The sequence below is a fragment of the Arxiozyma heterogenica genome, assembly GCF_036370985.1.
Source record: "Arxiozyma heterogenica strain weizmannii chromosome Unknown scaffold_18, whole genome shotgun sequence".
NCBI lineage: Eukaryota > Fungi > Ascomycota > Saccharomycetes > Saccharomycetales > Saccharomycetaceae > Arxiozyma > Arxiozyma heterogenica.
In genome coordinates this window covers 1,044,602-1,065,344 of record NW_027042671.1, presented here as the reverse complement: position 1 = coordinate 1,065,344, position 20,743 = coordinate 1,044,602, and the positions used below count along the sequence as shown (strand labels likewise).

General features: G+C 32.9%; 10 protein-coding genes across 10 annotated transcripts; 5 read left to right on the top strand and 5 right to left on the bottom strand.

The window, feature by feature from the left end:
* Positions 1-677: 677 nt before the first annotated feature.
* Positions 678-2,062, top strand: RPS9B (40S ribosomal protein uS4 RPS9B; the record flags this gene model as incomplete). The annotated part of the gene is made up of 2 exons (XM_064858867.1): positions 678-684; positions 1,497-2,062. 2 exons carry the CDS (start codon positions 678-680, stop codon positions 2,060-2,062), a joined length of 573 nt encoding a protein of 190 aa, XP_064714690.1.
* Positions 2,063-3,048: 986 nt separating this feature from the next.
* Positions 3,049-4,149, top strand: RIM2 (Rim2p; the record flags this gene model as incomplete). The annotated part of the gene is made up of 1 exon (XM_064858866.1): positions 3,049-4,149. One exon carries the CDS (start codon positions 3,049-3,051, stop codon positions 4,147-4,149), a length of 1,101 nt encoding a protein of 366 aa, XP_064714689.1.
* Positions 4,150-4,378: 229 nt separating this feature from the next.
* Positions 4,379-5,029, bottom strand: MED8 (RNA polymerase II mediator complex subunit MED8; the record flags this gene model as incomplete). Its single annotated transcript, XM_064858865.1, has 1 exon — positions 4,379-5,029. One exon carries the CDS (start codon positions 5,027-5,029, stop codon positions 4,379-4,381), a length of 651 nt encoding a protein of 216 aa, XP_064714688.1.
* A 365-nt stretch (positions 5,030-5,394) lies between these two features.
* On the top strand, positions 5,395-5,610 carry AIM4 (Aim4p; the record flags this gene model as incomplete). The annotated part of the gene is made up of 1 exon (XM_064858864.1): positions 5,395-5,610. The coding sequence occupies one exon, from the start codon at positions 5,395-5,397 to the stop codon at positions 5,608-5,610; it is 216 nt and encodes a 71-aa protein (XP_064714687.1).
* Positions 5,611-5,829: 219 nt separating this feature from the next.
* Positions 5,830-7,212, bottom strand: MSI1 (Msi1p; the record flags this gene model as incomplete). Its single annotated transcript, XM_064858863.1, has 1 exon — positions 5,830-7,212. The coding sequence occupies one exon, from the start codon at positions 7,210-7,212 to the stop codon at positions 5,830-5,832; it is 1,383 nt and encodes a 460-aa protein (XP_064714686.1).
* An 884-nt stretch (positions 7,213-8,096) lies between these two features.
* PGI1 (glucose-6-phosphate isomerase) lies at positions 8,097-9,755 on the bottom strand (the record flags this gene model as incomplete). Its single annotated transcript, XM_064858862.1, has 1 exon — positions 8,097-9,755. One exon carries the CDS (start codon positions 9,753-9,755, stop codon positions 8,097-8,099), a length of 1,659 nt encoding a protein of 552 aa, XP_064714685.1.
* A 1,599-nt stretch (positions 9,756-11,354) lies between these two features.
* PWA37_002264 (uncharacterized protein) lies at positions 11,355-12,323 on the bottom strand (the record flags this gene model as incomplete). Its single annotated transcript, XM_064858861.1, has 1 exon — positions 11,355-12,323. One exon carries the CDS (start codon positions 12,321-12,323, stop codon positions 11,355-11,357), a length of 969 nt encoding a protein of 322 aa, XP_064714684.1.
* A 1,047-nt stretch (positions 12,324-13,370) lies between these two features.
* Positions 13,371-15,791, bottom strand: TAF5 (chromatin modification protein; the record flags this gene model as incomplete). The annotated part of the gene is made up of 1 exon (XM_064858860.1): positions 13,371-15,791. The coding sequence occupies one exon, from the start codon at positions 15,789-15,791 to the stop codon at positions 13,371-13,373; it is 2,421 nt and encodes an 806-aa protein (XP_064714683.1).
* A 721-nt stretch (positions 15,792-16,512) lies between these two features.
* KTR4 (putative mannosyltransferase) lies at positions 16,513-17,976 on the top strand (the record flags this gene model as incomplete). Its single annotated transcript, XM_064858859.1, has 1 exon — positions 16,513-17,976. One exon carries the CDS (start codon positions 16,513-16,515, stop codon positions 17,974-17,976), a length of 1,464 nt encoding a protein of 487 aa, XP_064714682.1.
* Positions 17,977-18,822: 846 nt separating this feature from the next.
* On the top strand, positions 18,823-20,613 carry BEM1 (phosphatidylinositol-3-phosphate-binding protein BEM1; the record flags this gene model as incomplete). The annotated part of the gene is made up of 1 exon (XM_064858858.1): positions 18,823-20,613. The coding sequence occupies one exon, from the start codon at positions 18,823-18,825 to the stop codon at positions 20,611-20,613; it is 1,791 nt and encodes a 596-aa protein (XP_064714681.1).
* Between the last annotated feature and the right edge of the window lie 130 nt (positions 20,614-20,743).

Genomic DNA, 20,743 nt, shown 5'->3' with positions numbered 1-20,743 from the left:
CTGTGGAATATATACAAGCATGTATATATATATATATATATATATATATATATGTACAGGTTTTGGAATGATGTTACTTATCTAATAATCAAATTAGGAAATGCTAAAGACAGTCAACCTGTGCATATAACATGATAAAAGTGTTTATATTTATTATCAGAAGGAAATGCTAATGAAAACATCCTAGCCTTCAAATTTTGAATCCCAAAGGAGGACTGTCTTAGAATTTTTAATGCATCCGTACATTCTGTTAAAATCCAACAACGGTTCATGAATTCTATTATTTTCTCCATTTCCCAAACTAGTAATACTGTTTGTTTGTGTATATTTTGAAATGAAAGGTTTGCAAAAAGTTGGAAATCGTAGAAACAGCAAAAAAAAAATTAGCCATCTCCAAAAAAATTATTTCAATTTATGATAGAACATCTCATCAAGAAGCCTTCAGGTAATTTTGGGTCTGGTGGTTTAATATTCTGGTGTCCAGTTACGGGTTGCTGAAACAAAGTTGGGGAAAGTATGGCTGCCTTTTAATATGTATTGAGAGGAATAAGTATTGTTTTATATATAGGTGTTCCTCCCTTAGGTCCTCTCCTATTTATCGTAAGTTGTTTTGTAATATGAACCTTTTGCTTCTCCTAGTCGAGATACCCCGCCAGACCTAAGTTAGATAAGACACAATGCCAAGTATGTTCATTTAATATTTATGAATTCGTGGGATAGATATGAGTGTACATGCAATAGGTGTTGTTTGAGGATCGGGTCCTCATTATGAATTGTTGAATATTGGTAACTTCTCTCTTCTAAGCCATTGAGTGGTGGTGGGGGAGATTATAAAGTTTGTATATGGATGATCTAAATGGAAAGAGAAATAGTGTTTTTGTATTATCTGATATATTTATGAAAGAAAGGAATTAAAAATATAGATACGAAGTGAGTAGTACCCCAATGGCACTGAATTCCCGACACTTCAGTGATGCTTGGGAACTACAGGTTTAGCAGAAAAGGGAGAACAGGAAGGGAGAGTGACAGAAAGGATGGAAAGTATATCTACTATATCATATTATTTATTATAATTTGATGTAGTGTTTTGTGTTTTCTGTCTTTCTTTCATTTTATTTTGTTTCTCTGTGATGCTTATTAATCATATTTCTTGTTTTTTATTATTGATTCAGATATCAGAAACGGCTCTTCTCCTTCACCATTATATACATACTACAATAAAAAGAAATCAATATTCAATAATACGTAATGTAGCTCGTTCTTGAACGTCACACTTTGTATTGCTTGTATTTGCTTTATCTTATTATTATTCATAACTCGTTTGTTTGTTTCCTTAAAAGAATTGAATTACTAACAATTATGCCCTAATGCGAAGTTTTTATTTCCTCATATTTGTTATGGAGCAAAAGGGGACACTGTAACTTTTGTATTATTTTTCTTTACATATCACTCTGATATTGTACTGTTTTTGTTTTTTTTTCTTATTTTTTGATCAGGAGCTCCAAACACTTACTCTAAGACTTACTCTACTCCAAAGAGACCATACGAATCTTCTCGTTTAGATGCCGAATTGAAGTTGGCTGGTGAATACGGTCTAAAGAACAAGAGAGAAATTTACAGAATTTCTTTCCAATTATCTAAGATTAGACGTGCTGCCAGAGACTTATTAACCAGAGACGAAAAGGACCCAAAGAGATTATTCGAAGGTAATGCTTTAATCAGAAGATTGGTTAGAGTTGGTGTCTTATCTGAAGACAAGAAGAAGTTAGATTATGTTTTAGCTTTGAAGGTTGAAGATTTCTTGGAAAGAAGATTACAAACCCAAGTCTACAAGTTAGGTTTAGCTAAGTCTATCCACCATGCTAGAGTTTTGATTACCCAAAGACACATTGCTGTTGGTAAGCAAATTGTCAATATCCCATCTTTCATGGTCAGATTAGACTCTGAAAAGCACATTGACTTTGCTTCCACTTCTCCATTCGGTGGTGCCAGACCAGGTAGAGTTGCCAGAAAGAATGCTGCTAAGCACTCTGAAGGCGCTGAAGAAGCCGACGAAGAATAAATTAATTGATAATTTTGTTTATTGTTATTAGTTTTTTTTGTACTATATATAAATAAATTAAATTATTGTTTTTTTGTAACATGGTTCAATACGTTGTATAGTGTAATGCAACCTTATACTAAATCACATCTAGTAATATTGCTATTTTATTGTCCTTATTTCTCTCTATATCCTTACTGTAATTATTATGATCAATCTCTGTGAGCCGGTCTTCATGTTTACACTACAAGCCATAATAATGTTGCAAAAGGGTGCTAAGACTAGTCAGGAATACATAGTGACAGAAATAATAGTAGTGGCTAATAATGTGTGCAAATAAATTGATGCAGAGGGACAAACGTAGATGATAATAAGAAACAGCTAGTATCTTGTAGTGCTACAGTTTTCTGTTAACAATACCATTGCGTCACTTCTTTTACTGACATTGTTGGCACTGTGACACATTTTTTTTGTTGTGGAGAGAACCTCATCGTTGGTTTTATATGTACGTCTTCTGTTTTGTTTTTTTTTGTTTACTATGGAAAAATCCGAGAAGGACATTGTGTATCTGAAATTTTTTGAAAACAAAAATAAAACTTTAATAAATACAAAGTCAAAGAAGATACTGAAATGTGTATATATCTTCTATACAGTTATTTTTGATGGCATTAGTCTTTTTTGTAGTGATAAAACAGCTTCTCCGTTCAGATCTAGCTGATCATAACTGTATTATACCTCTTAAAAAAAAATCGGTTGTCATTAATTCCCTGTTAATAGTGTGTTATATGGACTCTTTCCTCATTATCTGATAAAGTTTTTTTTATATTAAACTTATTTATGTTATAAAAATCCTGTAAATAATCAAATATTCTTCTGTTCCTATATATTACATCATTAGTAAAGAAGAAAAGAGAAGAATTATATTATACAAAATTAGAATTTAAGAGACTGCTTATTTTTTTTAAAAAAAAAGGACAATAATAAAATAAAATAAAAGATAAAGAATAATGACTAGAAAGCCATTGAGCAAATTAGAAGAAGAAGCAATTGAGTCTTCTGCATACTTGGCAAGTGATGAGAAAGCATCCAATTTTAGAAATTCGGGTCCAATTGATCCTAAGTGTGAGAAAATTGAAGCACACCCAACTGTGAAACCATGGGTTCATTTTGTGGCAGGTGGAATAGGTGGTATGGCCGGTGCTATAGCAACATGTCCCTTTGATTTGGTTAAAACTAGATTGCAAAGTGATATCTATAAGAAAGCTTATCAGTCGAGTACCCATTCCGGAAACACTATGAGCTACTTGGCTCAAGCTGGGACCCATTTCAAAGAAACAGTTGGTATTATATCCAATGTCTACAGGATGGAAGGCTTTACTAGTTTGTTTAAAGGGTTGGGTCCTAATTTAGTCGGTGTTATCCCTGCAAGAAGTATTAATTTTTTCACATATGGTACTACAAAGGATCTCTATTCTAAAGCATTTAATAAGGGGGAAGAAGGTGCATGGATCCATCTAATGGCTGCTGCTACAGCCGGTATTGCCACTTCTACTGCAACAAATCCAATTTGGTTGATCAAGACCAGAATGCAACTAGGTAAAGCAGGCACTAGTAAGCAATACAAAAATTCATGGGATTGTTTGAAAAGTGTAGTAAGACATGAAGGGGTTTATGGGCTGTATAAAGGTTTGAGCGCTTCATATTTGGGCTCGGTGGAGACAGTGTTGCAATGGTTACTCTATGAACAAATGAGATATATTATTAAACAGAGATCAATAGAAAAATTTGGCCATAATAATGATGGTCAAAAATCGACAATTGATAAAGTTAAAGAGTGGTGTCAAAGATCTGGAAGTGCTGGGCTAGCTAAATTTGCTGCTAGTATAGTCACTTATCCACATGAAGTAGTACGAACAAGATTAAGACAAGCCCCTATGGAGAATAATAAATTGAAGTATACAGGTTTGATACAGAGTTTCAAAATCATTATTAAGGAAGAAGGGTTAGCATCCATGTATAGTGGGTTGACACCACATCTGATGAGAACAGTTCCAAATAGTATAATTATGTTTGGGACATGGGAGTTGGTTATTAAACTTTTATCATGAAGCATGTGATACTGATGATTGTATGACATAATAGACTTTTTTTTGTTTTTTTTTTTAGACTATGCCATTTGTTCTAGTTAGTAGTTAGTAGTGCCTGTACATAGGTATATACATATTTGTAGATTCTAATACGATAAATGGTCATCATATATGCAATCATTAAGATGTATTTATTTATTTATCGACACAATTACATACGCTATTGCTATTTAGGGATGATGATAGACTTCTAAAGTTCTCCCCTAAAAGTGTACGATAGAATTTTTTCGATTTTAAATGGTTTTGTAGGTTTATAATGATTGTATTTATCTTCCTCATCAACTGCCATCTTAGAATTGTCAGGATGTACATCTAGTTCATTTCGTGCATTATACTTTTCATATTCTTTATTAAACACCCCCAATGCCCATTCCGTGATATTATTATCAGTTTTTAATAAGTCTTTAATTTTACTTTCAGTTAGCCATCTATTATCAACCTCTGCAGCTTCTCGAGATTCTCCTAACCATTGATCCACTTCTGGTGTATACTTTTTTCTCAAAAGTGTGGTCAAAAGGTTTTCATGTGAAGTTGTTGGAAATTGAGGGAGTGGGTATATTACAGTTGAATCTAATGATTCGTGAAAATGTTCTAGTGTTGAAGTAACAGACAATAATTGTTGCAAAGTGATGTTTAATTGTGATTGTAGGGAGTAACGTTGTGGTAGGTCTGGCTTAGATAGCTCATCTCTTATTCTTTTTAAAGAATGGATTAGCTGTGCCAGTCTCATCCGTATGGCATCTAATGCTTGACTTGGTATACCATTGTAATCGATTTTCAAATCACTGTTTTGAGACACATGGGTAATGGATTTTGACCTTATTGGTTCATTATTAGACATGGTTACTATTTCTCGTTTGGATAGTAGTGTAGTGGTGGGGCTTATAACAGCTCTCTACTACTCAGAATTAGTTTTAGGCTTTATTTTGTAATTGTTGATCTTTGTTTAATAGTTTACGCTATCAAAATTTAAAGATTCTGTAGTCTAAATGAGCTCTTTTGTATTCATTTTTTTTTACTTTTCAAGAATCTGAAAAAAGCTGCAGTTAATATTTGTTATCAGGTCTTAGATTGATCCATTTATTGGGAAATACAAATATATTATATGTGCAGACTTGTGAACAAAGACGTATTTGTGTACGTGCATTTGTTTGCGGGTATAAGATAGTATCTTGGTCGTAGAGAGTCATTCGTTTATCGACTCTGATGTCTGACAATAAACCTAAGGAAGATACCAAGAAGGTAGATGGTGGTTTAGGTAGAAAGAGTATATTCTATGATCCTGATTGGAACCCAAAAGGTATTCCACCACCTGGTGAAAGACAGATTGCATACAATCCAGCAACATTCAAACGTAAGATAGAACTGAAACCTCGTTTAGCAGGTCTTTCGCCAGAAAAATGGAAAAAGCAGGAAGAATAAACTGTATATGTGTATTGGTTTACTATATCAAGTATGGATAGATATATAGGTAGTAGATATGTATGTATGTATTTATATATTAATAATAAATATATAGACAGTGCTTAGTAAGCAATGCTATAGTTACTATCTATGTACTTTTATATATCATATTTACATTTCTATATCGATCTGATTAGTATTATTATAAATAAGGGAACTAAAAGCAAAATATGGTCATTACGCTGGATTTACAATATTGGATGCAGGTTTCCAAATATGGATTGAATTATCATTTGAAACACTTGAAATCAGCCATGGATCGTGTAGATCCCATGATATGTCATTCACGCCTAGCATATGACCAGCATGAATAAATATCAATTGTTTTGTTATACCTTCATTAGTCATGGCATTATCTTGAGATATATCCCATAATTTAATTAAACCATCTTGTTGTCCTGCAGTAGCTAAAACACTATGTTCGTGAGGATTCCACTCTATGACAGATATAGAGGAATCATGGTTCAATGACATTAGTGGTTTATCGTTTAATTTTCTAATATCCCATAAATTAACTATTCCATCAGTATCAGCAGAAGCCAGCAGCATAGAATTTCCATAGTTGAATTTACATGCATTGATTCCACTATTATGAAACTTAGATCGTATTCTTGAAGTTTCTTTTTGAGTTCTTGTATCGAATAGAACTAATGAATCCTTACTTTCACCAGATGCAGCAAAAATAGAATCATGTGATGGCATCCAGTTAGCATCGTTACAACCATTAGAGTCAAATTGTGTAATACTCCATTCAGCTTTACATATATTTTTGTCATTTTGATTAAATTTTTTTAAATCCCATACTTTAATTGATCCTTGGGAGTATGCAGCTACTAAAGTACCCTCTTTTTGTAAATTCCACGCTACTGAGAGTGCTTCATTCTCATTTTCAGTTTTAATGTAATCCATTTCATCAATATCAATACTCGTAGTTTCAAAATTTCTATTGTTTTGGTTATTATTAATTTGGTCATTAAACTTGGCTTCATAAGTTGCATCTAATCCATCGTTGATATCACTTTCGGGGGTCTCAGAGCTTCTCTTTTCATCATATACAGATTTTCTGATTCTTCTTGAACCATGTTTGGTTCTATCAAAAATATAGATATCACCATTGGAAGATGCGGCAGCGATTACATCCGGGTTCTGGGGCATATATCTTGCTCTATTACAGTCGCCTAAAGGAAATTTGATTGTCAGATTAGTAGTCAAATGTTTTGGTGGGAATTTAATTGAATTATCTGATTTAAATTCTAATTCATCCATATCAAAATTATTTAAACTTGACCAGTTCAAATGCTTTAATGTTGACAAACTAGCAATATATAGAGCTTCATCTTCAGGTAATTGACCAGAGGTAAAGGATGATAATAACAAACGATGTGTATCAGATGAAATGTCGAGATCAGGAAAAAATTGGCAAGTCAAAGATGGCCATTTTGAAGTGTTGGTGTTTAAATAATCATATAACAACTTGGTATTTTTCTTCCAGTGACTGTACCTTAGTTGTAATTGTTCGTCAATTCCATAATTAATAGTTGAAGTTGTCTGTTGTTCCATGGTTTTGTTACTTGCAGGATCAATATTTCTTTCCTAGAGCAAAATATTATCAATTATTCATAGAATCGGGAGTTATTCTGTATAAAAATTCGTTGAGTATATTAAGAATTTCTACCAAGTCCTCTTAATCTGTCATTATTTTTCATTTCTTTTAATCGTTGTTTCGTGATTCCATTTAAAATTTCAACCAAGAAAAAGAAAAAGATAGATCATTAATAAGCTCAACAATTTTAAATGCTGCTTGTGTTATCGTATATCCCATAGATATTTACAAAAATGAGTATATACATATATATATGCTAGAAGAGAGAGAAATGGATAATTTAGCAATTCTGTGTTGAGAAATAAAGGAGTATCAAGGTTTTTCAGTATATATGAAACACGTCATCTGATTATTGTTTCTAAAGGACAAGTCTTTAAGATTACATGCGATTGTTAAGGGTAACACTGTATATTGTTGGTGAGAAAGGAGGTAGTGATATATTTTGATCAGAAGAATGAATTGAGAAATTCACATTCGATTCTTATCTTGTCCCTACTTAATGTAGATGGTTTCTTGCTTCTGTAATTCCATCCTAGAAACAAAAAGGAAATATGAATAATAACAAATCAATTAGCGAAAAAAGGTCTTGTCACTACAACTAAAAAACCAATAGAAATACCCATTGCAAAAATATTGCGTATAACAATCAAAATATTAAACAAAAAATGGTCATATCATATACACATTACATGTAAATAAATATATATATATTATTTTATAAAACAAAAGATAAAATTTAGTTCATAAAATAGTATAAGTGATAAAAAAAGAGAGGTGTGGTACAAGATAGTTCAGTTGGAGAAGAAAATACAGTAATGTTCGATCAAACTGGTTTCTTCTTTTACATCCAAGCCTTGAATTGATTGATTAAACCGTTGGTGGAAGCATCGTGAGAAGAGATCTTGGAAGAATCATCTAATTCCTTACCGATGACCTTAGCTAGGACCTTACCTAATTCAACACCCCATTGGTCGAAGGAGTTGATGTTCCAGATAGCACCTTCAGTGAAGGTAACATGTTCGTAGTAGGCAATTAAAGCACCTAAAGTGGCTGGGGTAATCTTTTGGGCCAAAATAGAGGTGGTTGGTCTGTTACCAGAGAAGATCTTGTGTGGGACCAAACCACCAGTAGCACCTTCAGCCTTGACTTGTGCTTCGTCCTTACCAACCATTAAAGCTTCAGCTTGAGCGAAGAAGTTGGAAGCCAACATCTTTTGGTGCAAGTTGTTGGTAATTGGGTTGTGAGATTGAGCAGCTAAGATGAAATCGGATGGGATCAACTTAGTACCTTGGTGGACCAATTGGAAGAAGGAGTGTTGAGCGTTGGTAGCTGGTTCACCGAATAAGATGGATCCAGTGGAGTAGTTGGTGAAGACATCACCACGGGTAACAGATTTACCGTTGGATTCCATGGATAATTGTTGTAAGTAAGCTGGGAATCTGTGTAAGTATTGGTCGAATGGGGCGACTAAGTGAGTTTGAGCACCAAAGAAGTTATTGTACCAGACAGATAATAAACCACCTAATAATGGGATGTTGTCTTCTAATGGGGTTTCAGTGAAGTGTTTGTCAACGGCTTCAGCACCCTTTAAGAAAGCTTCAAAGTTGTCGAAACCAATGTATAAGGCGACAGAAAGACCGATAGCGGACCACACAGAGTAACGACCACCAACCCAGTTTTCGAAACCGAACATGTTCTTGGTGTCAATACCGAACTTAGCAACTTCTTCCTTGTTAGTGGATAAAGCAGCAAAATGCTTAGCAATGTGAGAAGCATCACCACCAACTTGTTCTAAGAACCAAGCCTTAGCGGAGTTAGCGTTGGTGATAGTTTCAGCAGTAGTGAAGGTCTTAGAAGCGATTAAGAAAAGGGTGGTTTCAGCGTTAATGACCTTTAGGACTTCAGCCAAGTGGGTACCATCGATGTTAGAAACGAAGTGAACTTTGATGTCACTGGCGTAATGTTTCAAGGCTTCAGTGACCATAACTGGACCTAAATCGGAACCACCGATACCAATGTTGACAACATCGGTGATCTTTTTACCAGTGTAACCGGTCCAAGCACCAGAACGGACTTGTTCGGAGAATTCTTTCATGTGTTGTAAAACAGAATCGACTTCTGGAGCGACGTTGACACCGTCAACGTACATTGGCTTGTTGGCTCTGTTTCTCAAAGCAACGTGGTAGACAGCACGGTCTTCGGTGAAATTAATGTGTTCACCAGCGAACATGGAGTCTCTTAAACCGGTGACATTAGCTTCCTTAGCCAATTCAATCAAGTTAGCTAGGACTTCGTCGTTGATTAAGTTTTTGGAGAAATCGAAAAGGATCTTAGAACCATCGTAGTTGGTGAAGGTCTTTGAGAATTTTTGAAAACGTTTTGGGTCATTTTGGAATTCCTTCTTGACAGAGATGTTCTTACCTTCGCTGTCGTAAAGGGCTTGTAATTTGTTCCAAGCTGGTAAATCGGTAGCTAATTTGAAGTTGGAGAAAGAAGACATTTTTAATATGTATGTACACTATATATATATACGTATATGTATAGATGGGTTCTTTGAGTTGTATGGAACTCAAGAAAAGACAAACACGTCAAGAAGAAAGAAAAGAGGCAAGGAACAGGAACTAACCAAGAGATAGGATAGTAGAGACAGAAGTGTTATAAAGAATGAAAATACATATAAGCGTAGGAAGGGAGTGGTAAGTAGTAGTTAACTAACTAACTAATCGATGCAGATAATATAAATAAGATGAGAGTAAAGAACCTCTAAAGCCAAGTTTTGTTTGAGGGCCAGAGGGAAGAGAAACGAAGGAAAAGGATCGTTTGAAGGCAAGAATGCGTCAAAGAAAAAAAAAAAAAAAAGGAAAAGGAGCAAGTGCTATGGTGTTGTATGCAATCAGACGCTGGCGTAGAGGGTGCCTTGTCAAACAACGATCTCCTTTCCCTCTACTTATGCATTTATTTACCCATTTCACTCATTCAACCAGCTTCTCTTCAAGAGACGGAGGTAGAACCAAAAGAAAAAAGAAAGAAAGAAAATATTCAACGTATCTTTTCCCTGTCCTCCCTCCCCAAACTGGGTCAATAATAAGAATAATAATAAGGATGATAAATAAAAACATGTAGATGTTTTGCCATCTCTCCCGATCGGTGTTATAAACACACCCATACATCTGCATACAAGTCGTAGTTTGATAGCAGGAGTCAAGAGTTTCAAACCACCAAGTGATAATATACATGTGGTTCCATGTGATCATAACTACATAATCGGATAAGCTAAATAATGGGTAGGTAGTTTTGTTTTAGTGTTGAATATTTAAATATAGTATGTTATTGTCGCTGCAAGCGTAGAACCCTTTCAGATAAATATTTTACACACCCTTGTTGCTTCCATATAGAAGGCAGCTAAGTAGCTGAACATCTTGACTTTATTTGATGAGGTAACTTAAGAGGGCATTCCTACTGAGTAGATCCAGCTATATATACGTATATCTAGTATTAATTAAGATATATTATTCTAAAAGATGGTAGATATAACTAGTAACTACAATATTTTTTATTAGTTTGTTAAGTCCTTAATAGTCTATATATAAACAATGTTACTTTTGAGTAAGAGATTAAAAAAAAAAAAACAACAAAAACAAAAGTTGAGATTCCACTAAAGCGGTCAAGTCTAGAAGATGTATGGGTGTTAATGTAACGATCCTTTTCAGCTTCCAGTAAATTTAGACTGTTTGGTCTTTTTTTTTCTTTCTTTTTATCTTAAGTTTTTTTTATTTTTATTATTGTTGCTGCAAAAAGAGTATTGAGACAGAAAAAAAAACCCTGAAATAAAACAAACAAGAGTTAAGAGGGAAATGTATTTTATTTTTCAAGGAGCAACGACGCTACCAACAACAGGAATATACAAAAGACATAGTACATTACTATCCGTATTATTCTGCCATTATAGATATCTTTATATTTACTTCTCTAGTATTTGTCATTGGCAAGGTTGGAAAAAAATGCTAAAAAAAGAATTAAAGAAAAAAAAATAATAAGAATTCGAATATAATTAAAGAATGTTATTTAATGATCTATTCAACACTGTTTTTGCAACTATTTATAGACTGCAATTGTTTTTTTTGCTGTGATGTAATTTCTCGATTCTACTATCATCAATAATTTTTTCCATCTGTTCAATGTATTCGCTTTCTTTTCTAGTGATCATTTGAACATCATCCAGAGTCTCAAAATAGTCACTAACATAAATTGACTTTTGATTAGATATCTTAGAAGGTGATATCGAAAGACCTTCCCCTTCATTTTCTGTTATAACATCTTTTTCTTGTTTGATAGTAGATTCTTTTATAGGTTTTGCTAAGCCCTCTTTCGAATGTTTGTTGTGGCAAGTATCTTTATCACATTGTTCTGCATTTTTGCTACTATCATTATTGTTGTTATTATTTGTATCAAATCCAAAGGTAATGATGTTATCCGTACCAGTATCGTTATTTTTGCTCTCCTCCAAGGGTTTTTCCAGCTTCTGTAGTTTTGAGTTCCTCTCAATCATCAGTTTTAGTAATTTAATTTGATTCTGTCTCATCTTATTTAATTCATTTTCTTGTTCCTTATTGAAATTATCCGAATCTGTTGTCGCTTTAGCCAGTTGTCGTACATCATCTAATGTGTCAATAGCCGCCCATGTATTATTACTACTTGTAGCGTTGGTAGTAACTGTTTTGGAACCGTTTGTTTCCATAGTAACAGAACTGTCATTATTACTGAGATAATCTGATGATTTAGTGTCTGTGACTATAATGTCGCTATTATTATTTTTATGACTATTATTATTGTTGCTATTGTCGTTGTCGTTGTTATTGTTATTCTCTACAATCTTCTTTTTCTTCTCTTTGTTTCTAGTTTTCTTTTTTTCTTTATTTTTTCTTCCCCCATTGTGTTCAGTGGAGAATTCATTATTACTACTGTGGTAGCTCTCATTAGTATTGCTGTCACTATTGGCAGTATTGTTCTTTGTGTCAGTTACTGTCTTTTGACTTGTAACAAGTTCAGGCACTGTATTACTTTCCATTATTGTTTCCTAACCTTCGTTTCTTTGTTTCTCTGTTAACCTAAAAATGGTAGATTTTCGTCCCTTAGTTAATGCATTCTACTTCCTATTCTGGTGACATGACTATACCACGTGCATTTACTTGATTATTTATTTATTTATTGCACAAGTCTTGTTGCACTATGTATATTTACGTGTAGTAATGTGTGTAAGTGCAGTTCTAGACGCGTTGCTGTATAACTTTTTTTTTTGTTTTTGTTTTTGTTTTTTTTCCTTTTAGGTGATCTGTCCCTTATTTTTTTCCCTTTTTATATATAAACAATTGGTCTTGTGATTGATGGCGTACTCTTTTGTTTTTTTTATGTGTAGTACAGGTTGATTCTTTGTGTGTCTACCATCACTACCAATATTTTGTAGATTATATGGAAGTTTATATATTTATATGTATGTATATATATGTATATGTATGTATAGATTTATTTTTTTTGCACTTTGGAAGGACACATACAATACGGGAAGTCAACATAAATATATCTTGCTTTGGATGATCAGTAAAACTTAAATGAAGATCGTCGTCGTTGTTGTTGTTGTTATTGTTGTTTTTACTGTTAATTAGTTGGAATATGCTAGTTTAAATTGTCGTAATTTCAGTATTTTGCATTTTTTTTAATTTAGGTAGTTAATTTTTTTTTTTTGAGTAGATCTGTCTTTATTTTTCTTTGTTTTGACAAATTTTACTAGAATCTTCAAAATTAAAAAAACTATTTAAAAAAAGAAAAAAAATAAACAAATGAATATCTTTCAATCAAAATTTACCCTTTTTGAACTTGAAAAACTATAATGCTGTTTTTTTCTTTGGGTTTTCCAATATGCTAAAGATTACTACATTTCAATTACACCTTTTCTTTTTTTCTATCATTATATACATATTTATCTACATCCACACAACAAACGTTACATGTGTGAAAAAAAAAAAGAAGTCAATTACTTCTCTTTATCTCCTTTTCTTCTTCTTCTTCTTCTTCATATTTATATACATTTTTAAACAACCTTATTTTCTTATCTAGTTCATATGTCCCTAAATGCACCACCAGCAAGCACAAGATTGTTTCTTGTGAATTTGACTTTAAACACTGGTGTCCTCTTGGTATAAAATGAAGCTACAAGATCATTAGTTGGTATAATAGTGCGTCTGCGACCGTAATCTTTGATGTCTTGATTCACAGAAGCTGTCACATCTCCAATATATCCTACAAACGGTTCTTCGGGTTCTAAACTTGGTTCATTTGTCGCTTTTTTTATATCCCATACACGAACAGTGTTATCTGCCCCACCACTAATCAACACATTGCCCTCTTTGTTAAATGTTAGCGAATGAACAGCATTCTTACCATGTCCACGCATCTGTTTTAATCTCTTACCCGTGCCTATATCCCAAACATTAATTATACCATCTTCGCTACCACTACATAACCATCTCCCATCTGGAGTCACTGCTGTGGATAGCACAGGCGCAGTATGTCCAAGGAATAGACGTACTGAATCACCACTGTTAATATCCCACATACGACATGTCTTATCACTAGACCCAGTAAACACATAACATCCATTTGGATGGAAGGATACAGTATCAACGTCACTTAAATGCCCTGCAAATATACGTAATGGATAAATGTGATCTGAAGACCATAATCTAGCTGTTTGGTCATGGGACGCTGTAGCAAAATAATGACCTAATGGAGAAAATTTAACATCCCAAACAGGGTGATTATGACCTTTGTAACTGACTAATGCGGTATGAGTGTCCAATGACCACAATCTAACAGTTCTATCCTCTGAGCCCGATATCAAAAATCTGTTATCGGGACTGAAACTTGTTGAATATACTGTACCACTATGTCCAATCAACATACTTGTTGAAGGATCACCCAATTCTATCTCTTTTCTCTTGGATAGTGGAATCCTGTTCGTTAGTAATGATGACCCATCCAGGGTCCATAATTTTATATAACTGTCTTGAAACCCAGCAGCAGCCAGTCTTGAATCGTCACTAAATTCTAATGATGTCATTCCACGGTTTGTGTTATGGAAAGTATACATGCAAACTGTGGGCAATGAAACTTGCAAATTATCTAGCTTAATTGCATCTCTGGATTCTTTCACTTTTTGAATTTCCAGTTTAATATCTAACGCTGTCTTTGGGGGCAATGGCAATGAATCATGAGATGGTGATTCTAACTTCTCATTTATCTGAAGAAGAACTCTATTCATGGCTAAGCTATTCTTACAATCTTTATCGTCAATAAATGAACTATCATGTTTCTCCTTGTCATTTGATGCAAATGAACCGGTTTGTGTTTCTCTTGGTATTTCATTATTTAACATTTTATACTCATTTAACAATGTAGTGGAATGTTGGACCATTTTATTTGTCTGTGAATTTATTCTGTCAGCGTTATTTGAATCATTTTTTGCATTTGCCTTTGCTTGCTCTAGTTGTTGCTTTTCTTGCTCATCTCTGATCTTCAATTCAGTTTCTACTTCTTTTACATAATCCTCATCTCTTGGAAATGGGCCCAATTTGACTGGTTTAGAATTTATAGTAGAGTCAATCCCTACTATAGTATCTCTATTTTTTAAAGTCTTAATACCATCGGCTAATTGTACTTTGGAAGATACTGTATTAACAACATTTGGTTCTAGATATTGATTGATGATGCTTATGACTAAAGAACCACCCACACTTTCATTTTCATTCAAGAAATACAACAATAAATTGAACACGGTTTTCGATATGGTGACTCTATATTTATTATCATTAAATGCACTGGCAATTTCATTTTCTTTGATATGATCTACTGAATTTACACTAAACAATCTATTAATTTCACCACTATGATATAATTTAAAATCAGATGAATATCTATCAAAAAATCTACGAGCTTGGAAAACATCCTTTTTAACTAAATTCAAAAACATATAAATGAAAATTGGATACATGATATAATGTAATTCAGATTTATAAATCTCCAATGATGAATCAACCCAGTTTTTTAATAGTGAATACGCCCTAATATAATTCTCTGGTACTTTTATAGTTTCTAGCTGTCTAGACACTATTCCACCTTCTGCATCTCTTTTAGTACCTATTATACCTGGTGGATTACTCACAGGCTTAATATTTTTATCATTTCCCGGTGGTTTCTTGGATGGCTCAGGGATTTTTGCAGTTTTGTTTGTCTTTAAAAAATCTTTGTTTTGTGGAGTTAAAGTACGACCACTTTCAGCTCTAAGCATAGCTTCTGTTCTATGGTACCCCTTTTTATTCAAATATTCCAGCACAATTCTATTTAAATCATGTGCAGAAAATTGACTAGTGGGTCTATTTTGTTGTTGAGGATGTTGTTGAGATTGACCAGGCTGATTACCACCATTGGAACTTTGCTTAGACTGATTTTTAGGTGTTTGTGGATTTGAATTTTGTGACATTTGTATTTATAAGATTTTGCTTTGCAACTGACCAGAAGACAAAGAGTTAGATTAAATAATAAAAAAATAATGGGGCAGTTCCAGATGACCTTATTCAGTTAACTATTTTGCTTGCTTACTTACTTATTTTATTAATTCAGTCTACTAGCAGAAAGGTAGTTTATTAACTTGTACTGCTATACCTCTTGACAGAAACTCTACAAATACTCTACACGTTCTTTATGTTGTTCTTAACATGTGTGTTGGCCTCTGTATTTCAAACACACATATACTCATTCTATTAAATGCTTTTACCTTCTCTGGTAAAAGAAAGAAAGAAAATATGAAAAAAATAAATTTCCTGAAACATCAACAAAGTTATTGTGCGGGTAAACTAGCTGAAAATATGTATTAATAGAAAGATAAAAGAAAGGAAGACTGTCAAAAATTGCTGATTATTGGTAGAGGCAAGTTTCTGTGTTCTGTATTAACAATTAGTTGAATTGAGTTCTTGTACTAATCGAAATCAGTATAATAGAACAGGTCGTGTCATATATATATAAGATAAGTGCATCAGTTTATTTCTCTTTTTTGTTTTCACTAGTTGGTTTGATTTTATTTGGCGGTCATTATCAATTATTCTGTCAAGTTGGTATTACTGATAAACTACATATATATATAAAGGAGGTGACTTATTTTTCAACCGGTGAAGAACATTGCTCTATTTGTTTACCTAATTATTATGCTGAGGAACTATATTTTCACGTTTAGAAGGTTCAGACTGAAGAATCTTATAATCTTTTTATGTATTGGTATTGCATTACTAATATGTGGTATGGTTTATAAAATATTAGATCTTTCTAAAAATCATATGGATTTAGCTGGTAGCACTTATAACCAGTTGCTGGACTATGTAGATACATTTCTTCCTGATTTAGACAACAACAATGATAAAGAAGACAGGCCAGTATCTAATACCGATGATTCATCCGTACCCAAGAAAGTGGAGGAACCAGTTGATTATGACTCGATACTAAAAATGTTACAAACACCACTATATAACCAGACGATGGATGATTTACAAAGAGAAGAGAAAATAAAGGCTAATTTTAAGTTATACGATAGAATTCTTGCTCAACCTATTATTGAGCCACAAGTTGATGGCTTGGTACGCCCAGGAACTCCACTTGCAGGTAAAGCCAATGCTACAATCTTATCATTAGTTCAGAATAAAGATATTAATGCTATTATATCTACCATCAAGCAATTAGAAGACACTTTCAATAGTAAGTTCGGATATCCATATACCTTTATGAATGATGAAGAATTTTCTGATAATTTTAAACAAAGAATATGGGAAATATTACCTAAGGAACGTCTAATACATTTTGTTAAGATAAATCCAAACGATTGGAATAGGCCAGGGAATATAGATGTGACAAAATATAATGAAGCGATGGATAAATTAGAAGCTGAAGATGTTCAATACTCCAAAAAATTATCGTATCATAACATGTGTCGTTTCTACTCAAGTAAATTTTATCATCAAGATGTATTAAGTAATTATAAATATGCGTGGAGAATTGAACCAAATGTGAATTTCTATTGCAAGATAGATTATGATGTTTTCCAATTTATGGAACAATATGACAAAGTATATGGGTTCACATTAAATCTATATGATAGTCCTCAATCTGTAAGGACTTTATGGGAAACCACGTTTGAATTTATTAAAGAAAACCCACATTATTTGAATAAGAATGGTGCATTTGAGTGGATCAAAGAAAATATACAAAAACCTCGAAATTTCAATATTACAAATGGCTATTCGACATGCCATTTTTGGACAAATTTTGAGATTAACAATTTGGATTTTCTTAGATCTGAACCATATGAAAGATATATGGAACATTTGGAGTCTAAAGGAGGGTTCTATTACGAAAGATGGGGTGATGCACCAGTAAGAAGTCTTGCATTAGCTTTATTTGCTGATAAATCTAGGATACATTGGTTCAGAGATATTGCATATCATCATTTCCCATATACTAATTGCCCAAAATCACCTTTTGATTCCGATAGATGCAATGGCAACTGTGTAGCTGGCAAGTTTTCTCCATATCCTAATTTAAACGTTGAAAATTGTATGCCTACATGGTTAGAATACAGTATGACAGAGGATCAATTGAAATTATACGAAATAAATTAAGATTGAATTCATTGTGTTAACAGAGAAAAATATAATATAACTCTGACCTTCTTGTAATCATATAGATGGTTATGGATGAGTGAAAACCATTACTGAATACAAGAGTATGTAACATATTTCTACCAAGTAGCTGAACTAAGAAAACTCATAATTGAAACGTACTATTTATTATATTATCACACTAGTTATATAACCATATATTCCTGTTTACTTTTTCTTTATTCATTATGATAAAATATACCTATGCAATATGCATGCATATTTATTGGTTAGTGGAGCTTTTGCCAGCATCTCTCCCACTTTGTTTCTAGTTTTCCTTTCTCCTGATAATATTGGCATTATTTGCTTTTGTCTATAATAAGCCCTTCCTTTATTAATAAATTTTTTGATAAGTAGTTTCTCTATTTTTTTTTTATTCAGTGACAAAATTAGAATTTCACATTAAAAGAAGGACAGGAAAGAAAAAAAATTAAAGATAAGAAGAAGAGTATCTCGAAGAAGACAATAGCAGTTTAAATACACAGGAACATATATACATATATTAGTTATTGTACTTTGATTATACTATAGTAAGAAGTATTAGAGGAGAGATTGACAGAATAGAAGGAAGATTTTACATTTGTCAAAAGAATATTATTAAGCAGAAAATTTCTTTTGAGGTTCTTCTAGACTTATCAAATAAACAACTAGGATTCAGTATAATATAACTATTTTGGATAAAATAAAACTCCATAGAAAACAAAAATTATTTAGGCTTATTTCAATTGCGATAAAATAAAATAAAAGGGGTGAAATCAAAAAAAATAGAATAGAAGAATAACAAAATATTATTTTTGCTAATCATCAATGTTAAAGAATTTTAGGCTTCCAAAGAAAGACCATCATGGCTCAAAAGGTAGAATAAGTTCTTCAGATATTTCTGGGCCAACACATGTATCAGATACTTTTAATGGAGGAAGTGATGGAAGGACAAGTTCTGTTAAATATGCACCAGAATCTTCTAAAAGGATCTCACATTCTAGTGACAACAGATATTCACCATCAAAAGGTCGTAACAGTACGAGGCATTCTCATAATAAAGATCTGTTGTCGCCAGAAAAGGTTATTAAAGCTAAAAAATCTTTTAAAGCACATACAGCTACTGGAATATCCTTTAATGAAGGTGACTTTTTCTATGTTATCGATGAGAATGATCAGTGGTTTGAAGCCGTTAACCCTTCCACTGGGACACAAGGCCTTGTACCCAGAGAATATTTTGAAGTATTTGATAAAAGACCTTACTCTTCAACCGACAGAATGTCTACTGAAATGTCTGGTAATATTACAACAAAGTCTACTTCATCAAAGAGGAGTTCCAATGAAACTGAATCACAGAAAATGGGTTCGTTGTATGCAATAGTTCTTTATGATTTTAAAGCAGAAAAACCAGATGAACTGACCTCATATGTTGGTGAAAATTTATTTATATGTGCACACCATAATTATGAGTGGTTTATTGCTAAGCCAATAGGCAGATTAGGTGGGCCAGGTTTAGTACCTGTCGGATTTGTCAGTATTATTGATATAAAGACAGGATACGCTACTGGTAATGATGTAAAAGAAGATATAGATTCTGTTAATCTGCCAACTATTCAGGAATGGAAAAGAAACGTGGCCAAGTATAAAGCCAGCAACATTGCCTTAGGTCAAGTCGATCATAATCAAAATAGTGAATCGAAACCACAGAAGGATGACAAGGAGTCATATTATAATGACTACACGTCTTCACAAAAATCAGTCGATATTGGAAATGTTCATAATGTTATTATCGATGCAGCAATAAATTTATTTAAATTTGAAGACAATAAATATTGGTTTTCATTAGAATGTCAATTATCATCTGGGAAAATTAGATATTTGAAACGTTATTATCAAGATTTCTATGACTTACAAGTCCAATTATTAGATAACTTCCCATCTGAGAGTGGTAAGTTGAGAGATTCAAGTGGGAACTGGACCAAGAGAATAATACCGTATATTCCAGGACCAGTCCCATATGTCACAGATAGTATAACAAGTAAACGTAAAGAGGATCTAAATATATATGTGAAAGAGCTAATCAAGTTGCCAGCCTATATATGTGACTATATTGCAGTTCGTCATTTGTTTAATATCAGAAATAACGGATATGATAGAGAAGAGATTATAGATAACAATGGCTTATATAGTCCAACTGAGAAAACAGAAGTACTTGAAACGGCTGTAAATAATACCAATTGTGTTAAAAATGATTCCGTAAATAATGTAAATAATGAGAACAGCACATTAACTGGAGAAGATTTAAAGATCACAGAAAAGGTTTCGAAATTGTCCATATCATCATCAAATTCTAGATCCAGACCTCCAAGTGTTGCACCACCACCCTTAAAGCCAGTAAAAATCAAATTCTATTATAAGAATGATATTTTTGCGTTGATGTTAAGCCCAAACATAACGTACCATGAACTTTGTAATAAAATTGCTCCAAGGATCGATAGCGAAAACTTTAGACTACAAATCCGATTACCAGAAGGTGATTCAGAAGAAATTACATCAGATGATCAAGTATCACATATCATTTATTCTAAACTGAAAATATCAGTTCATGATCTAAAATAAATATAGAGAATGATTGTAACACTGTATAAATATAATATATATACATATATATATAGTTATTCACACATAAAGACATTTTTTGAAAAAAAATAAAATATATTTAAACCTTTTGCCTCTCACCATACACATA